Genomic DNA, 20,175 nt, shown 5'->3' on the forward strand with positions numbered 1-20,175 from the left:
TTTGTAAGTACCATATGTGCCAAACAAATAAGTCACAAAGAAACTACATGCTGAGTTAAGATGTGTTCTGTTTGTTCTAAGTGAAATTTAATGTGCTTAAATTATACAAGTAATCTCAGATATGTAGAGAGCCAGTTCTGTACTGAGCAGCAGGACTGATCTGCAACCTACACATTTTTCTTAAAAGCATATACTTTCCAAAATAAAACCTTGGAGCCTGTAGATGTTTTCTTTCCTGCATTCAGTCACCAGCCAGGATTGTCTCCAGGAAATGCAGTTGTTCTCTTTCTACCTGCTTCCAGAGTGTGGCAGTGGAAAATTTCTACAGGTAGTCCTCGATTTTCGAGCACAATTGAACTCCAAATCTCCATTGCTAAGCAAGACAATTGTTAAATGAATTTTGCCTTTCTTGCCACAGTTCTTGACCTCTCTTGCCACTGTTGTTAATCTGCACTTGGTAACATGGTTGTTAAGTGAATCTGGCTTCCCCATTGATTTTGTTTCTCAAAAGGTTGTAACAGATGATCACATGACCCCAGACACTGCAACTGTCGTAAATATATACCAGTTGCCAAACTCTGAATTTTGATCATGTGACCACAGGGATTCTGCAATGGCCTTAGATGTGAAAAACAGTCCTAGGTCACTTTTTTCATTGCTGTTGTAACTTCGAATGGTCACTAAACAAAAGGGCTGTAAGTCGAGGACTACCTGAATTTGGCCCCATTGTATGTATGTTGTAGCAGACGTCAGAGTTCTAGTCTTGATAATGTCGCCATGAAATTTTTAGGCATTTGTCAGTTTTCAGGTCAGTGTCATCAGTATGTTGATGACATTCAACTTTTCTTCTTTCCTGCTGAGTCATGAGAAGCTGTGCAAGTGCTTGAATGAAGTCCAAAAACACTAAAGTTGATTCTAGGTAAACTGTAATCTAGGTTACTAGAAAACTAGCACATGTGAGAGGAAGCATGACTTCTTGTCATTGCGATACTAATTTCCTGTATTCCAGGAGGGCTGTAGATTAGTTTTTGGAATTATGTAGTTTCCATATGAGAGCCAGCTTGGTGTAGTGGTTAAGATATCAGGCTAGAAACTAGGAGGCCATGAGTTCTAGTTCCACTTAAGGCACAAAGCCAGCTGGGTAATATTGGGCCACATTTTCTCATAGTCCTAGGAAGGAGGCAGTGACAAACCACTTCTGAAAAACCTTGTCAAGAAAATTGCCAAGGCTTGTCCAAGCAGACTCCAAGAATCAGACATAATTGAACGGAAGAAAAAAAATCTGTATATACTTTAGGTGTAGGATAGTATTGTAGTTTCAGTAATTGGCATTACATAGATTGTCAGCCACTTATTAAATTAAAATGGGTTTAGCCTCAGTCCTCTTCCCACCAACAAAGCAATTAAAAGTCTTTGCAGTAATAAGCATTATGTATGCGGTCTAGTTTTCTATTAAAATTACTATTGCAAATTTAGAATTCTTTTGCCCTGCAGTAAACATTTAATTCCTTAAGAAGTCTATAAAGTAGTTAATAAATTAGTTATGCTAAATTGCCCAAAATAGTCTTGTTGAACCTTCAACAGCTAAGTTTCTAGCTAGTCAGAAGAACGATCCGTGAGTATTACACCAGTGACAGTAAGTTTTCGTTTTGTTTGTCATTTTTTTTAGATTGTATATTTCAGTTGAGTATGCTTGTGGACCATATTGTTACTTCATGATTATGTTTTCAATCTCTGGGCAAACATTCTTTTGTAGGTATAGCAAATAGAGGTTTTGAGTATCTGAAGCACAAAATTAATAAGAAGAATAGGGGCTAGGAATTCAGTGAGCAAATCGTTGGAGTTTTTTTCTTACTTTTAGTTTCTGAAACATCAACCTATTCTTTGTTAAGATTTGTAATCAGCTTTTAAAATAATTTTTCAGATATTTGCCAAGCATTTCCAGGACAAAGAAAAGTGACAATATCCTCTGAAAATCTGAAACCTAAATCTAAATCTTGTTGTCTAGCTATCTAACTATATCATCTATTGGTTTTAAGAAACTATTTTTATAGCTAAAATATTGACATTACGCAACAAAACAGGCATTTTATTTGAAAGTTGAAAGCACATGGAACTTTTAGCAATTGACAATATAGCTTTTAGGTTCGCAAAAATCATCATTGTAACAATCATCTTAGTAAATAGCAATTAATAGTTGGACAATATGTTTTAATATAATCATATATCTCTTAGTATGATTTATAAAGTTAGAGTGTCCTACAAAGTAAGAGAGATACTGATTTTTGAATCTTTAGAATTAAAACTCTAGGCAAGGACAAAATTACTTTCTTTGCTTTGTATTGAAGCTTTGGAATTAAAAATATTTTCTTTACTGCTAAAATGATGTTCCACCCAGTTATGAAAGCAACTTCCAGATTTAAAACTAGTATGAGTTCCAATAATAAGATGACATTTTTAAAAATGCTCTTGGCTTTGAAAATCTAAAATATCTACTTATAGTGATAGGAATAGTTTGTTAGTTTTTCTTATTGAAGCAAACTACTAAATTCTAACTATCTAAGCCACAAATGTAGGAAATACTCTGCAACTGGAACGTTTATAACTAGGCAATGTGATCATTGAATGAATTGTGTCTGATTATAATATTTTTAGGGAAAGCAGATTTTTTCAAAACCACAGAGTTCAAGTGAACTTCAGTTAAGCCAATGCAGAGATTATGGAGGTGGGTTTGGTGATTGATTTCATTAGAGGAAGAAGTTTCTTACATTCACATCCACTTATTACACAACTTAATAACCAGACCTAAGTGCAGCTTCTTTTTATTCTAGGCAAATATTAATAAATAAAAGGTAAATATGAGTAAAAGTATCAATTTAAGTAAGAGAATCTTTGGATGAAATAGCAATCTCCTGTTGTTCTGCAGTTTTGAAGATACTGTATTTCCACCCTAAGAAAGACTTATAGACTATATTTTATTATTTGTTAGAGTTATATCTCCATCTTTTCTACAGAAACCCAAGTGACAGAAGTCCATTTTTCATCACTGCAGCAACACATCCTGTGAGTTAAATTAGTCTGAAATAAATGATTAGCCCAGTCATCCAATAACTTCCATGGCTGAGATGGGACTCCCTAGTACAGTAAAAGTCTAACAATTTAACCTCTGTACCATTTTAATACCAAAGGAATAAATGTGATATTGTATAACCATTATATTTCAGCTCCATTTTGTTAAATTTTAAAATTGAAACAATGCTGAAGATGTTAGTAACTTATTTATCTTTGATAATATTTTTAGGCAAAACAGATGTTTTAAGACTGCAGAGTTCAAATGTGTTACAGTTAAGCAAATGTCAGATTATGGTGGTAAACTCTGATTCAGTAAAGGTTCAGTGAAGGTTTAGCATGTGAGAAGCCTCTGTGTAAAATATTTGCAAATAATAATTTTGGTGCTAGATAGCCTTTTATGATCAGAGCAATTAAAGTCACTAATATTTCTTTCATATCATTGTCCCACTCTTCCTCAAAGTTTTAATTGCTATATATTCAACTCTCCTTGATTCTTTTATCAACTTTCTCAAGTACAGTATGTTAAAGCTGGGAGAGACCAGTGGTGGGTTCCTCCCGGTTCGGCCTGGTTCGGCCGAGCCGGTAGCGGTGATGATATAACATCACCGAACCAGTTCTGTTTGTTCGGGAGCTGGGTTGTCCCGCCCCTCCCCCGTGTTATTCTTACCTTTTATTTGGCCCCACCCCAATATTCGCTGCCTCCCAAGTCCCAGCTGATCAGCTAGAAGGAAAAAAAACTGTTTAAACTCTTGCCGCGGGGCTTCAAAGGGCCGCCCTACAGCTGATCAGTGTTAAAAAGCAGTGTGGTGGTAGACTAGTGCACTCCAAAAACAAATGAGTAGACTGGTGCCTCCAAAAACAAATGAGTAGACCGGTGCCTTCAAAAACAAATGAGTAGACCGGTGCCTTCAAAAACAAATGAGTAGACCGGTGCCTCCAAAAACAAATGGATAGACCAGTACAGCTCTGGAACCAGTTAAACGCCTGGTAGACCAGTACCTCTGCTAAATCCTAAAGAATTGTCACATGACCATCAAACCACGCCCACAAAATAAGCCACGCCCACAGAACCGGTAGTAAAAAAAGTTAGAACCCACCCCTGGGAGAGACTGATCTAAGATGATGATGTTTTATGGCTAAGCCTGTGGTGAGGTCAAGATGACTTGCTACTACTCAGCTAACAACCTTAGCTTCGTCCTTGATTATTGCCTGGTTGTCCCAAAGGTGCTTTTTTTTTTTTTTTTGAAAGAAACTAGACTTTCTTGTTTTGCTAGAAGACATTTTCCTTCTCATCCAAGAAGCTTCTTCAGTTCTGACTGAATGATGAAAAATGGAAGGGTTTATATTCTTTGCAGTCATATGATCATGCCTTTGGGACAACCATGACCTGGACGACTGAGAATGTCCATAGATGTATTGCCTGGTTGATTAACACACCCTCTGCTTCTTATTTTGGAACAAGCTCCTAGGTTCTTACTAAGCTTTTACATAGGCAGAGGACAGGAGACTATCAAGAGCCAGATCTACCTTCCAGCTTCCTGGCTGCCTGTTCTTGAACATTATACCTTCCTCTTTGAAATAACCATCTGGTCCCTGCTTTTGAAAACAAAGAAACTCTGTAGGGTTATGTAAAATGTTTGATCATGGGACATTCTGACCCCAAAATATACTGTTCTGAATATTATGACCCCAGGATAGGCTTGCTCAAGTTCCAAATACTCAAGCCCATTCTGAGTATTTTTGCATATCCCTAGAGTTCTGTCTCCTGGCCCAAGTGATTAAGGAGAAACTGTAGAGATAACTTGAAATTTAATTGGAAAGAGTTATTCAAATTCCTGATGGAGAATTAGCGTCAGCAGCAGCTACACCCAGATGGCAGCAATAGGTACAAAAAACTCTCAGTTAATACCCAAGGTTGAAAGCAGTGCATGCTTCTGTTGCCAGAGACACAGTTTCAAATTGATGTAAACATGGGAGAGGCAGCCGATAAGTTTCTTCTACATTTCTCCCAAAAGAATGCTGCTTGGAATTACCAAACAGAACTCTGGTAAACTTAATCTGTAGTTGGAAGCTAGTGCTATTCATTAGAAAAGTACATTCCCTTCTGATTTTTTTTTTACATATTCGCCTTTTGAGCCAAATTATCTTTGTTTCTAAATTATTCTCAAAATTTACTGGATGACCTAGATTTCCTTTGATGAGACTTGGAAGACTCCTGCAGCAAATTCTAGATCTGTCCAAATCAGCATGATTGGACTGGGATGTGTTGCATAATGTATTGTTTTTTCAATACATTTCATTGAACAAGTATACATGCATTCGCAGATATATACTCATGGTACACGGTTATGATATAAAACTTTAATTTAATAAATGCCTAAATTTTGGTCCAAAAATTTGACCGTATTGCCTTTTATCTGTAATTGAAATAGTGTTTTATTGACAATGCACATTTATCTTTCCAAGTTATACAATATGTTTGGTCTATCTTTCATGCCAAAGAAATCTTCAATTTGTTCTTGCAGATTCCAAATATTGCCATTATACTAAAATGTTGACAGTCCTAGTGTTTCCAACATTTAATATTCCAACTCTTGAATTGCATCTCCAAAAGAGAGATGATTGCAGAGAAACATTTACTAAACAGCCTGTTGAGATATCCAGTATCTTCAGACAAAATGTTCAATTGAAGTAGATACATTCGAAGATAAGAAACTAGTTTCACATTTTTAAAGTAACTATGTTAAAAACTTTGTAATTGGTTTTGGAATACAGCCCTAAGGAAAACAGTTGTAGATAAAGATTTTAATAATTAAAGTTTTGCCCAGAAACTAGTTTTTATACCCTAGAGAAATGAATGGAACTTGTTGGACTAGTCTGTACTGTTCATAACGGAACCTCAACAAGTCTGCTTGACACAATCACAAACCCTGTGGTTGGAGGTGAAGAAAGTCAGAGCTAGTGCTTCATTGTTGATTGTTAAACACTTTGGTTTTGTTTTTCATTCTTTTTTTAAGTCATACTACTTCACACCCTTACAGGTTAGGTTGATCAATAAATGAATTCATGAAATTGCACTCATTCACACAGGGTGGATTTGATTTAAATCAAGTTTAATTTAAAGCATGATTTAAATCACTAGTAAAAAGGCTTGATTTAAATCAACTCGATTTAAATCATAATTTTTAAAGAGCAACTGTCATCTCTGCTACTCCTCTGACCTGTTGACTTACCGACAGTCCCAACGCTGCAGAATATACAGCCTCATGCTACATAACTAAGCACCAGTTCATGCTAAATAAACTAAATTATTTATGTATCTTACATAGAAAACTACCTTTAGATAGATTTTTGCTCCAAAAGCATTTTATTAAAATAAATTTGATAAAATTTTAAAAAATCTGATTTTTTAAAAAAAAATCATTGAGTTTTATCCACCCTGCATTCACATTTACTACACAATTGCAGTCAGTAAACTAATATCAAAATTGTTTTCAGTCTCTCTAAACAATTCATATTCTATTTATTTGCTGAGTTCACATAGCATATTAAGCAAATACAAACAAAACCACAATGTTGTTAAGTATGATATGTGAAAACAAGCATTTTATGGAGTACATATTTGTCTTGAGATATTTCTCATGCTTTTGATTGTGAGTTAATCACAACCAGATGCTATTGTTACGATATCACAGTTTCATCCTTTTATGTTTTAATGAGAACATACAATATATAAATGAGTTGTTGTATTATGGTGATTGGAATTTATTTCTCCGTGTCCTTAGAATTTGAAGGTAGATGATTTCATAAGTTCTTAGTTAAATGTCTTCCGGCTAAATACTCTAATTAAATAATAGCTACAGGAAAAATATTTATCAGATATTCCATTCAAAACATGTAAATATGTTTAATGATTATTTTTATATTATAATCTAATGTATTATTAAAATATTTATATAGTTAGTTTATAAATATCTAGTATGATTTGATTGCTTATTAGTAACCTATGACTATCACTGTGTTGTATCTTATGATTCTTAATGAATGTATTTTTTTTTCCTTTTATGTACACTGAGACCATATGCACCAAAGACAAATTCCTCGTGTGTCCAATCACACTTGGCAAAAAAAGAATTCTATTCTATTCTATATTATTGTATTACATGAATAGTTCCAAGTTCATGGTTGAATAATATAACTGAACAAGCTTAAGAATATGGTATCTTTTTGTATGAGACAAATTGTATTTATAGGTGCAAATTGGAGTAGTACAAAATGTAATCATCCTTGTTTTTATTATTAGGCATACATGATACATTGTCTGCTAATAGCAAATGTCTTGCTACAAAGTACCGTAGCTTTATTGAATAGAATGGTGTCATCTATTTCGTTCTGCAATGAATTTTTATTTACATTAATTGAATATCACAAATCTTGATATGTCATCTATTTATATTTATTGGTGACATAAAATGCCATATTATATCTGTACAGGAAGCATTCTTCTTTGGAATATGACTTGTATTGAATACCGTAGAATTATTATTATTATTATAATTATTATAATTATAATTTTATTTCTATACCGCCCTTCTCCTGCGGGACTCAGGGCGGTGTACAGCCAAGATAAAACATTGCATATAAAATTTAAAAACAATTTAAAAACAATTAAATAATTTCGGCTCAAAATTATGGGATCTTACGTTGCTTATGTTTTAATAGTTGCAGAATTAAGCTTGTTGACCTTTAAAAAAACAATAGTAACTTCTTAATTTTTGTGTATAGCAAATCCAGTTTGCAGATGATATGCAGGAGTTCAGTAAATTTCCCACAAAGACTGGTCGCAGATCCCTGTCTCGTTCCATTTCACAGTCTTCCACAGACAGCTACAGTTCTGGTAAGTGTCTCCCTTTTAATAATATTTATTTTCCTTTGATTTATCTTCTGCTGATCCAGAAGTATTAGCTCAAGAAGCATATTTGGCCTATCAACTTCTTCCTTGTAATCTTTGAATACACACACGCATGCACGCACACACACACACGGAAAGAGAGAGACAGTGTCACGCTGCTGAATTTATTAATGTGACTTTTGTGAATTATTCAAATAAAATTTATTTTTTTAAAAGCATAGACATGTCAGCAGATCCCCTGCAGCTCTCAGAGGCTGATTGGTTTAAAAAATAAATGTTCCTATCCCTGACCTTGTTATCCCTACACTTATTCGGATAAGTGTAACTGTTAAGTGGTTCATTACAATATCACTAATAATGGAACTCAGTAGATACCCATATTGTGGAAAAGAGTCTTGACTTGGTTACTTCCTATACTGAAACATAATCATTGACTTAAGGTTCTTTTATCTGTATTCTCTTCTCATTGGACACTTTAATGTTGTTTTATAGCGGCATCCTACACTGATAGCTCTGATGATGAAGTTTCTCCAAGAGAAAAGCAGCAAACTAATTCCAAAGGCAATAGTAATTTCTGTGTTAAGAACATCAAGCAAGCAGAGTTTGGGCGCCGAGAGATAGAGATTGCTGAGCAAGGTAAAGCTCAAATTGCTAAAGCTTCTCTCTGGGTATCATAAATTTTATTCCATTAGTCAGCAAATACCTTGGTAGCAAATAAGCTCTTGGAAATGTCCACAAATGATGTAAATTTATAAACAAGGCCAAAAGTTTTGGATCCTATTAATTAAGTAGTATTGCACAATCCTTATGAACAGCAAGAAGTGATCAGTGTGATTTTTTTAGTTATTTGTTTAACAAATAGGATCTTATTCACATAGTTCCATTTTGAGCAATTAAGCACTCCTTGGCAATGTTCAGTTCAGGTTGGCATTTTTCAGATATACACTAGGGTTGTTCAGAGATCTAGATTCACAGATGAAAAGGTGATTTGAAGTATCTCGTCTATAACCTTTTAAAGAAAGTGCTTCAGAAAATATGCCAAAGGCATGGTCTGCAAGTGACAGGATGCAAGATCTTTCTCAATGGGGCAAATTGTTTATTTCTCTTTCCAGAACAATTGTTTCCTAGGAGCTTTTTACATACATATAATTCCTTCTAGGAAGTGAAGATTATTGTTTGCTCAGTAATTGGCATGGGGGGTTGTTAAAGATACTTTTGGTTTTTTTTAGATATGTCCGCACTGATTTCACTAAGAAAACGAGCTCAAGGGGAAAAACCTTTGGCTGGAGCTAAAATAGTGGGATGTACACATATCACAGCACAGACTGCAGTGAGTGCACCTGTTTTGCTATTTGCATCTTAGTCTTCTTTTATCTTTACTATTTTCTGGGTTCTATCTGTCACCTCCAGAGGAACAAGGGAACTCATTTCTACAAAGGGGGTAATATAATTACTAAATCATCTTGATAAATATTTGTACTCTGCAAAGACAATTGGCCTTATGGAACCTCCTGGATCTAAAGTAGCTGATGATTTACTGTGGGTTTTAACTGATTACTACAATTATTTGAATTGGAACTGCAGTCTTGAATAGCTCAAAGGACTGGAAATAAATGGCTTGGATTTTAGATAATCCTTTTCTTATGTTCTAAAGAAGCAAGGAGTTGTGGCATTAATTAACAAATCTAGCCTAATTAAACCTCTAGAATCAGGTGGTCTATAAGTGAAATTAAACTTGTGGAATCTAATGGTTTGTGAACTTTTTCATTCTGAGTTTTTTATTGCCCCAATCCAATTAGTAATTACTGAAGCTTTTTAATTTGATGCTGTTTGCTTTATGTCTTAGGTCTTGATTGAGACTCTTTGTGCACTAGGAGCTCAATGCCGATGGTCTGCTTGTAATATTTATTCTACTCAAAATGAGGTGGCTGCTGCATTGGCTGAGGCTGGTGAGTATTGAGTTAGAAATTATGTATTCATTTTTGCAATATTTACTCATTATGATCTCAGGATTTAAGAATACAGTGTACCAAGTTATTTGGTTATGCAAGAAGATACTTAACTTTTTCATGTACTAAAATTGTTTTCTGAAGCTTCTCAGTAATAAGCTTCATATTTTCAGGAAAAATAAGTGGATTTCATTCAGATGAAAAAAAATCATTATTTTGAAGGATGGCTTAATTAAAACAAACTTAATTATTTATCATTGTAACAGACTGAGCATAGGTATGTTACCTATGTGGATGTGGAAGCTGTATAGAAAAAAAACCCTTTAATTCTGTGATTAAAATGACCAGCTAATGCAGTGATGGTTAAACTTTTCGGCACTGAGTGCCCAAACCAGAACATGGTTGCATGCGTGTGCATATGCACGTGCCGGAGTGCCGGAAACCCAAAGACCAGCTGGCCGATGCACATGCGCACGCTGGCCAGCTGATCTTCAGGTTTCTGGCATGTGCATGCGCACTGGCCAGCTGGTCTTCCTGTGTGCCGGAAACCCGAAGATCAGCTGGCCAGCGCACACATCCTTGGTTTTTTGGCCATTTTCTGGGCTGTTTTCAGGCCGTTTTTGGACCAAAAATGGCCGGAAAACAGCCTGGAAAACGGCCAAAAAACAGGTGTGCCGGCCAGCTGGTATTCGGGTTTCCAGTGCTCCAGTGCGTGGGAAGACCAGCTGGCTGTCGCACATGCCCATGCACATGCCGGAAACCCGCCAAAGAGCTGGCGACAGCGCGTGTGCCCACAGAGAGGGCTCTGCGTGCCACCTCTGGCACACGTGCCATAGGTTCGCCATCATGGAGCTAATGGATCAATGCTAAGTGGCTACAATAGTTAATACTATCTATCACAATACTTGTTTTCTAATTAGGAAGATGCTGTTTACAACTTTACTGTGGCATTAATCAAGGATGTCATTGCAAGGAAACAAAAATAAACAAATGTGATACTTACAAAAATGATGGCAAATTTAGGCTTTTCAGATAATTTTCTTTGAAAAGTAGTTTAAAATATTTTCTCTACTGCATTAGCTATATTGAAAGAAATACAACTGTATTCCTCACTTTGTTTTTAAGACTGTAGAAAAAATAGTGTCAGAGTACTTTGCTAATATCCTTTTCCTAATATTTTTATAAATTCTCTCTATATGCCCAAGGTGTTGGGAAATCTGCCAGATCTTTTCCGAGAAACATTTCAAAGTCAGGTAGACTTCCTTGGATCTATAATAAGAGAATAGGTAACAGTAAAGGGCACTTATTAGTTTTAAATTATTTACTCTGTTCTGCATACATTTTTTCCTATGAACATTCATGTTGCAATGAATATTTTGGTCTTTGGGTGCCATAAAATATTTTATACCATTCCATTTTCTGCACATTCTGCCAAGAATCTGCTCTGATGGATTTTTTGAAAAACAAATGACTCGTTGTCTGACCACTATTACTTGTATAATTCTAAGAAAGCCTAAAGCCATCTATAAATGATTTTGATGGATTGCTTTAATATAACTTTTTTCCCCAAAGGAAAAAACACATGATGCACTTCTGTTTTTAAACATATTGGTCACCATAATGTTTGGGATCTGATTCACACAAACGAATTAAAATGGCCAATTAAACATACGACAAGCAAACAAATCACACGATGGCTTAGCATGACCTCTAATGATAGATTGCTTTTTTATGTGTGTTCTGGTTATTAAAGCCTTGTTCATGTATAGAAATAAACCATAATATAGTCCTTGACTTTTGACCACAATTGAGCCCAAAATTTCTGTTGCTAACCAAGACATTTGTTAAGTGAGTTTTGCCCCATTTTACGATCGGTCTTGCCACAGTTGTTAAGTGAATCCCTGCAGTTGTTAAGTTAGTAACAAAGTTGTTACGTGAATCTGGCTTCTCCATTGACTTTGCTTGTCAGAGGATTTTAAAAGGTGACCCTGGGACATTGCAACTGTCATAAATATGAGTCAGTTGCCAAGTGCATGATTTTTGATCACATGCCCATGGGAATTGCTGCAATAGTCTTAATTGTCAAAAAAAAATAGTCTTAATTCTGAAAACCAATCACACATCACTTTTTTAGTGCTATTGTAACTTTGAATGGTTACTGAATAAATTGTTGTAAGTCGAGGACTATCTGTATAGTTTGCCTCTAGCTTACTGTTCAGAAAACAATTGCTAATGAATTTTGGCTTTGTGTGATATATAAATGTAACAACAAATACCTTTTCTAATAACCTGTTTATTTAAATTTTCTCAAAACAAGAAAATCATTAGTCTAATTAAAGTAGGCAAATCTACTGTTATGTAGCTCTTGCAAAACATGGAAAGTATTTTCAACACTCATATAGCTAAAGTATGTGGAAGTAACAGCATGTTACATTTGCTACATGCTGATAGTATGCTTAGCTAGGGCAAAATGCAAGAAACCTTGCTTTTAAAAATTCATTTGGCCCTTTTTTGTTGTTTTGTTAGGTGTTGCTGTGTTTGCCTGGAAAGGAGAATCTGAAGATGATTTTTGGTGGTGTATTGATTGCTGTGTAAATATGGATACCTGGCAGCCAAATATGGTAATAGATCATTCCAGTAAAATTCCACTGTTCTCATTTTTGTTGTCTTTTCCCAGAGGATCGAAATGCTATTTCAGGAATGCCCAAGATTTTGGCACGCTGAGTGGAAATACTGCTTTTTTCTTTAACCCACAGGGAACAATATACAGTGATCTCAGATGGTGATTATTTAACATGCAGAATATTTAAATCTAGTCATTCCTGTTTGTACAAAACTAATTGCCCGGTTCTCCGGATTTAGGCTATTGCAGCACAATGGTGAATTTCTAGAGAACATTTTATAAAAGGCATCATTTCAAGAGAACCTGTTCAATGTCAATTAGATGAATCAGTTAGATGAATCAATAATAGAATATCTGAATTAATTATATTTCCCATATTTCTAGATCTTGGATGATGGTGGAGATCTGACTCATTGGGTTTATAAGAAATATCCCAATGTATTTAAGAAGATCAGAGGCATTGTGGAAGAGAGTGTGACAGGTGTGCACAGGTAACAAAGAAGAATTTCTCTGTTCTTTAAATATGAAGTTTTAGCTGTGTTGGGCCTATTAATTTTGTAAGCACAAAATTCTCTAAACCCTATAGTATAATAGCTCATGAAAAGAGTGAGAAACAGGTGAAATAAAGCTATAGTGAAGAACGGTAGAATAATGTTAAGTCAATATGCACATTTGCTCCTTATTTATTTCCCTAATAATACATGGAACTTTATATTATTTTAAGATAAAAATGAAGCAGCTCTTCCTTTTAATTGCTTATACCACATTCTGGGCTTATGATGAAGTAATTAACATGTTCAATTTAATATTCTCTTAACTTAAGAAATGGTTGGAGGTACTCTACTATGTTCACATTTAATTCTTTTTTACTCCTGTTCTCTTTCTCTTACAGTTTTAGTTTTAAATGTCTGTGGGAAATGCAACCTGTACTAAGTTTCCAGTAGTAACTCAGGGATGAATTGACAAGCATAAGACATTGTTTTATACCACATCTGACAATAGTGTCAGTTAGTTCAGTATCATCTACACTGGACTTTAGCCAAGGAAGAATATCTACAGCAGTATCTACAAATACTAAAGACTAAATAATTGTGTTATCACTGAGCTGTAACTCAAAATTGAATTAATGGATAAAGAATATGTTTCCTTGGGTGATGGCTGTTTTTGCTTCCCTTAAGGTAATACAGCTATTCTTTCATAAACTCAGTATAATTGGCATTAACAAAGATTTTCCTTAGATATTTGCTATTACTATCACTATTACACATATCACTATGTTCATTAAAGCTTTAATTATATTGGACTAAATAAATCTTGAAGATTTCATAATTCTTCCCTATTCTGATATTTTAATAATTAGAACACTGTGCATATTCAAAAGATAATTTGTTATAGAGTCCCATATCTATTGCTATTTAAAATTCTTGAGCTTTGCTTCTAACCAAAAACTGTAACAATGTCTCTTTCTGATCATTAGGTTTCTTATCTGATTTTTAATTAGGGTGCCCATATCTGGGCTGCAGAAATTCAAATGACCTCTAGATGGCAGCAGAACAATGTAGAAAAATGTAACTGTTTGCTACTGACTAGGGGTTATCCAAACATTTGCAGCCAAGATATGGTCATCTTACTTTAATTTGGAAATATTCCATCCTCCCCTTCTTTTTTCAGATTGTACCAATTATCAAAAGCTGGAAAACTCTGTGTTCCTGCCATGAATGTAAATGATTCTGTCACCAAACAGAAATTTGATAACTTGTACTGTTGCAGAGAGTCCATCTTGGATGGGTGAGTTTGGACTGGGGGGAAAAAAATAGAATATTCAAGTTTTGTGTCATAACTTTATGTTCAGTTTTCTGCCAGAAGTTTAAATCAATACACTGCTGTGATACACAGTGACTGTGAATTTTACTTTATTGAGCAATCTAAGAGAATAGTGTTTTCACAATGGGTTGCTTTCTTTTCTGTAGTCTAAAGAGGACAACGGATGTTATGTTTGGAGGAAAACAAGTAGTTGTGTGTGGTTATGGTGAGGTGAGTATTAGAAGCAATCCATGATCCTAATGTCCTTTTATGAGCTCTCATGAGTACAAGCAAATAGCTAGCTTTGTACAACCTTCATTATTTGTTGTATTCATTATCTGCCTTTTACTAGTAATACTTGCTTAATAGAAGCACAATTAGCAAGCAATTGTGTTGTAACAGAAAATGGTGTATGTAATTGTAAGGTACTCAGAGTAATTGCAAGCTGCTATTAGTGACTATTTTTACATCACTACTATTAATAATGTATGTAAAATACATCAGTTATATTCAGGATAATCTTAACATGTGAATGGAATGTACTATTTCAGCATGGTACTTTATAAATGGCAATGTGGAATTCTGAACGTTTTTAAAATTTTACAACAGCAACCTATATAATAATTCATGGCAGTAGTGCAAGTGATTGCTTATGCAAAATACTTAACAACAAGAAGAATCTGGAATACTTTCCAGCTGTTCAAAATCAATATTAAAATGGTTCAGTTCCTTTCCCATCCCATTCTGTCCCTTCCCTTCCTTCCCTTATTTTTTCTTATACAACAAAAATTGGCATGTATTTTTCCTCAAAGTTGTGAGTCTTCATTATGTGATTAAACTGATAATTGTCATGAACTAGGCCTTAGTAATAAACTGAGCAGAGGAAGTGATAACTTCTTGGCCACATTTTATTTTAAATACTCCTTTTCTCTCCTGTTTCCTCTCTCTATTGTAGTATTACATTTCCCAACTCAGAAAATAAATCTAACTTAAATATTTTAATTTTTTTTCAAAGTTGTTGATGGGGAAACTTTTTTTTTTTACTGATAAGTATGGTGATATCCAAGATATTTATGGTTTGTAAGACAAGAATATAAAGGGCTGAGCTTCCAGGTTCTTCATTTTGTTTCTCTTTCCCAGGTATTTACGAGCGCCTAATCCAATTAAAATAAACAATACTTTTTCTAAAAAAATGTCATATATTTGGAATCAAATGCAAACATTATCAATTCCATTTTTAATTGCATCAATCATATAATTTTATGCAATGAGCCAGTACTGTAAATACCATAGTAGTACTGCAGCTATGAGTAAAGGAATGAATAGAAGTAACATCTTCATGCTATATCAACAGGAAGACGACTATTAAGGGGGAGGCTACAAGTTACCCGAGTATTTTTGCTGCCAGTCCATCAATGTTCATTAATCAATACACCAATTATATACATTTGAATTTTAGTGTAGAAATTTCAAACCAGTTTCATAATTACCTACCGTTGCTTTTGAGGTAGACAAGACATTGTTTTCCAGCTTCTGATTTTGTGTTTCTTTTTGGGTATCGCAGGTTGGAAAGGGATGCTGTGCAGCTCTGAAGGCTCTGGGAGCAATTGTTCATATCACAGAGATTGATCCCATCTGTGCACTTCAAGCCTGGTAAGAGATGAACTGTTACAAGCATTATTCCCTGACATCATTCAGCTGTCTTTATTATTTTTGGTTGGTCTTCTGGTGACTACTTCGGAAGGTTGAAATGAAACCGATTATTAAAAGTTCTTCTATCTAGAACTTAAAATCAAAGCTATCTTTGTAAGGAAGTACAATCTTCAGTAGATATGCACTCCCGTATTAATTTTTTAAGGGCTTCGTGATTAAGATTGTTCCTGAAGATCTGGTGCACAGTTTGATGGAGGCCTTGGCCACCATTTGGAACAAGAGCACGGCTACAACTTAGGACTGAATTGTGGCTTTTCTGTCCTGTAAACAAAGGAGTAAAATTACATGCAGCCCATTAACTTTTATAAATGTAATAAAATTCTTCATCACTGTAGATGGATCCTAAGGAAAGGATTAAATCTATCTCTTCTAAATAGAAGGGAGCTCATAAAAGTTCTTCCTGCCCCACAGGATAACAAAGCCATTCTGACCAGCCATCTTCAAGCTGATGAGTGGGGCAATAATAGGCAACAGATAAGATGCTATTTGGCAGCCGAAGTTTAAAACATAGAGAAAAAGTAGTGCTTCAAAGCTAGCCCAGAAAAGCTGAGCCAAGCTAAAAACTGAGAGCTTCCTGATGCAAAACAAAGCAAAGGCAAATGATAGCACCAGCAACCAATCTACCAGCAAGAAATTGGTGGTACAACCAGATTCCTGCTTTATAACCAAGGTCAACTCTATTTTTACCTACATTCTTTCTTCCCCATCCCCCACCCCCAATAATGGATATGGCATATGCAAGACTTTTAAGAATCCATATTAGGTATACTTTAGAGGTTTTTTTAAAATTTTTATGTTAAGATTTTTTTATCTTGCCTTTATTATTTTTATAAATAACTCAAGAGTGTGAAGGGCTGGTCATTTGTCTCCTTCAAATGAGATCAAAGAAGAGGAACATGATCCACAGTATATGATCCACTATTTGCAGATCAGTTAGAAGATGTACTGTTTTACCATAACCAGCCAGCCAGAAGTAGAAGGCCCCTTCCAGCATCACAGTTGATTTAATAAGGAGGCAGTTACATCAACAGCTTTAGCAACAGTACTAGACATTTTGTAGACAGGCAGTCTATGATCAATTAACCACCTTTCTTATACATTATAAAATAAATAAGTCCATCTAAACAGATGCAGCTTTGAGGTACCCAGTGTTACAAAAAAGGTTATAACAATTATGACGACTTATGCTGAAGGTAGTACATGGTAACTTGTTCTTTCCTGTCAGCTTCATCTTTGGTAACTAAGAAAACTAGTTAGGCTTTATCATGAAATACTTTTCTAGCTATCAAAAAAAGATGGACTCAACAGTCCCACTGTACTGGAGGTGAATAAAGTTAGAGAAAATCCAAATATCCAGGTTCAAAATACACATTGTACTCCTGTGCTTTGGTTAATAGTTTTACATTGTTCTTGTTTCCCATGTATTCTGCCAGTGACGAGTTGTTACTATGAAATAGTTGATGAAATAGATGGGGAAAAGTACTCATTTGAAGTCAATGCATATAACTGAAGGGAAGGGGTTTCATCCATAGCAGTGGTTCTCAACCTTCCTAATGCCGCGATCCTTTAATACAATTCTTCATGTTGTGGTGACCCCCAACCAGGGGTGGATTCTAAATTTTTTTACTACCGGTTCTGTGGGCGTGGCTTATTTTGTGGGTGTGGCTTGGAGGTCACGTGACTGGGTGGGCGTGGCTAGCTGGTCATGTGACCGGGTGGCCATGGCTATGTGTATAGGGACTACCCAGAGGTTGAAAAAAGTGATTTCTGACAGGTCCTCGCACTTTTGACTGGTCCTCACACTTATGACCATCCTCACATTTATGCTCGTGCAGCATTCTTACTACCTTTTTTGTATATTAATCAATATGAACATGAATATTCCAATTATTTCCATGCAATCCAATTTCTTACAAATCAATTAATTAGATTTACCAATAATAATAAACCAAATAATTTCCCCCATATATTCCTCCAAACCACAACTTAACCATTTCTGCTTTCAACACAATATACAATTAATAGTATCTCAATTATTACAATTCCCTAGTTAAATAGAGCTTTTTTTCTTTTGTCTTTTAAAATCTTGAACTCTCCTCTTTTGCCCTAAATTTCCCATTGTTTGCACTTACCTTTTTTGGTGAGGAAAAAGAAAAGAAATCTGCCTGCCTAATTTTCCAAGGTTGCAGCAACAGCAAAGCCAACAGCCTGCTTTACTTTCAGTTTCGTTTTTCAGCATAGCTAGGGGGAAAAAAATCTGCTCCAGCAGAGCAAGCAGTAGAGCAAAACAGCTGAGACCAAATCAGCTGAGAGTCGGGAGCCGATCTAATCAAGGGCTAATTAGCCTATGCTGAAGCTCCGTGGGCCAATAAAATTACAAAAAAACACCGAACTGTTTGTTAAATTGCTGGCTCACCCCTCGCCCACCACTATTTATTGGCAATAAATAGTGGTGCGGAGGGGCGGGGCAAGCCAGCAATTTAACAAATGGTTCGGCTGAACCCCCTAGAACCGGCAGAATCCCACCACTGACTATAGGGCGGCCCTTTGAAGCCCCGCGGCAAGAATTTAAACAGTTTTTTTTTCCTCTAGCCATCAGCTGGGACTCAGGAGGCAGCAATAGATTGGGAGTGGGCAGGGTAAACGAACGGCCGGCGATCCAACAGAGCAGAGAGTGAGGGTGAGTGAAAGCGTGTGGGAGCGAGAGAGGGCTTTGGCGACCCCTGTGAAATGGCCGTTCGACCCCCAAAGGGGTTGCGACCCCCAGGTTGAGAACCGCTGATCCATAGGATAGGAAGAAGTCTTAGGTCCTACTTTCTAGCTATTGGAAGTGGGGATCCTTTCTGTTGGATTCATCTTCATTACCAGAAAGGTACTTTGTGCTACAATAACTATTTAACAGGTGTGGCTATTTAACTTTTCTGCAGTTATTTTTTAATAGAATGGAATGGAATGGAATTTGAATTCTAGAAAGACTCAGATCATGCTGAGTATTGAACCTCTGACTTATATATTACTCTTTTAAGAGTGTCATGCACTTTATTTTTATGGGCGCAACTCGTTGTGCCCACATGACACCCCTCCTGCACGAGCTGCACTGGCTCCCAGTGGTCTTCCGGGTGCGATTCAAGGTGTTGGTCACCACCTTTAAAGCGCTCCATGGCATAGGACCTGGGTACCTTCGAGACGGACTTCTGCCACCAATAGCCTCCCACCGGCCAGTTCGCTCCCACAGAGAGGGTCTCCTCAGGGTGCCATCGGCCAAGTTATGTCGGCTGGCGACACCCAGTGGGAGGGCCTTCTCTGTGGGAGCCCCAGCCCTGTGGAATGAACTGCCCCCGGAAGTGCGTAAGATCTCCGACGTCCGGGTATTTTGCTGTGCACTCAAGACCCTGTTGTTCCGCCAGGTTGGGCTATCAACATAATAATTTTAAATTGGATGTTTTAAATTTCTGGGGTTTTAAATTGAGCCGAATTATTTAATAATTTTAAATTATTTTAATTGATGTTTGTCTTGTGCTTTTAATAGGCTGTACACTGCCCTGAGTCCTTCGGGAGAAGGGCAGTATAGAAATAAAATTATTCTTATTCTTATTTGCTTTTTCATAGCTGGCAAAATACTGTTTTATGTGAACAAAGTTTCAGTATTGTATATCTAGTGTACACAAAAGCAATCAAGTAATATCAGTCTTAACCTGATACTAGCTGTTGTGGGCTACTTTGGTTTATTTATTCTATTGCTGCTGTTTCAGACAATGAAATCTATGAAATGAATAACCAAATTGTGAAAATGGTACTTGGTTGTTGAGAATTGGAAGTGTAGTAATTCACCATTGGGCATGTGGGAATCTGTGTAGTTCATAGAATATTTCTCGTCTTTTGCTCTTTAAAACATAGCAAAACAAAATGGTTTGGATTCTTTGACAGTATTAGTAAGAACAGACCTAATTTTATTAATTCAGGTACTGTATCTAACTTACAAATGTATATGAAAAATTCCTTTACATTTCGGTAACAGTAAAATTATTTTTATTGATCTCTTTAAAAATACCTTTGTATCAATTTATTTATGAAATAAATTATTGAACAAGACCATCATCTAA

At 35.8% G+C, this 20,175-nt stretch overlaps 1 protein-coding gene and 1 long non-coding RNA gene across 2 annotated transcripts in view; one reads left to right on the forward strand and one right to left on the reverse strand.

The window, feature by feature from the left end:
* Window positions 1-20,175, forward strand: part of AHCYL1 (adenosylhomocysteinase like 1) — a 43,379-nt gene that overhangs the window by 16,606 nt on the left and 6,598 nt on the right. The window contains exons 2-10 of the mRNA XM_034414787.3: window positions 7,858-7,969; window positions 8,477-8,620; window positions 9,214-9,314; window positions 9,831-9,933; window positions 12,460-12,554; window positions 12,941-13,047; window positions 14,228-14,344; window positions 14,527-14,590; window positions 15,924-16,012. Of these exons, the coding sequence (XP_034270678.1) occupies window positions 7,858-7,969; window positions 8,477-8,620; window positions 9,214-9,314; window positions 9,831-9,933; window positions 12,460-12,554; window positions 12,941-13,047; window positions 14,228-14,344; window positions 14,527-14,590; window positions 15,924-16,012 (932 nt within the window). The remainder of the gene's footprint in view (window positions 1-7,857; window positions 7,970-8,476; window positions 8,621-9,213; window positions 9,315-9,830; window positions 9,934-12,459; window positions 12,555-12,940; window positions 13,048-14,227; window positions 14,345-14,526; window positions 14,591-15,923; window positions 16,013-20,175) is intronic.
* Window positions 1-20,175, reverse strand: part of LOC117664057 (uncharacterized) — a 43,170-nt gene that overhangs the window by 12,127 nt on the left and 10,868 nt on the right. Inside the window, exon 2 of the long non-coding RNA XR_015733068.1 lies at window positions 15,854-16,009. This is a non-coding gene — a long non-coding RNA (uncharacterized LOC117664057). The remainder of the gene's footprint in view (window positions 1-15,853; window positions 16,010-20,175) is intronic.

Source organism: Pantherophis guttatus, chromosome 3 (assembly GCF_059756535.1).
Source record: "Pantherophis guttatus breed Tessera chromosome 3, ASM5975653v1, whole genome shotgun sequence".
Lineage (NCBI taxonomy): Eukaryota > Metazoa > Chordata > Lepidosauria > Squamata > Colubridae > Pantherophis > Pantherophis guttatus.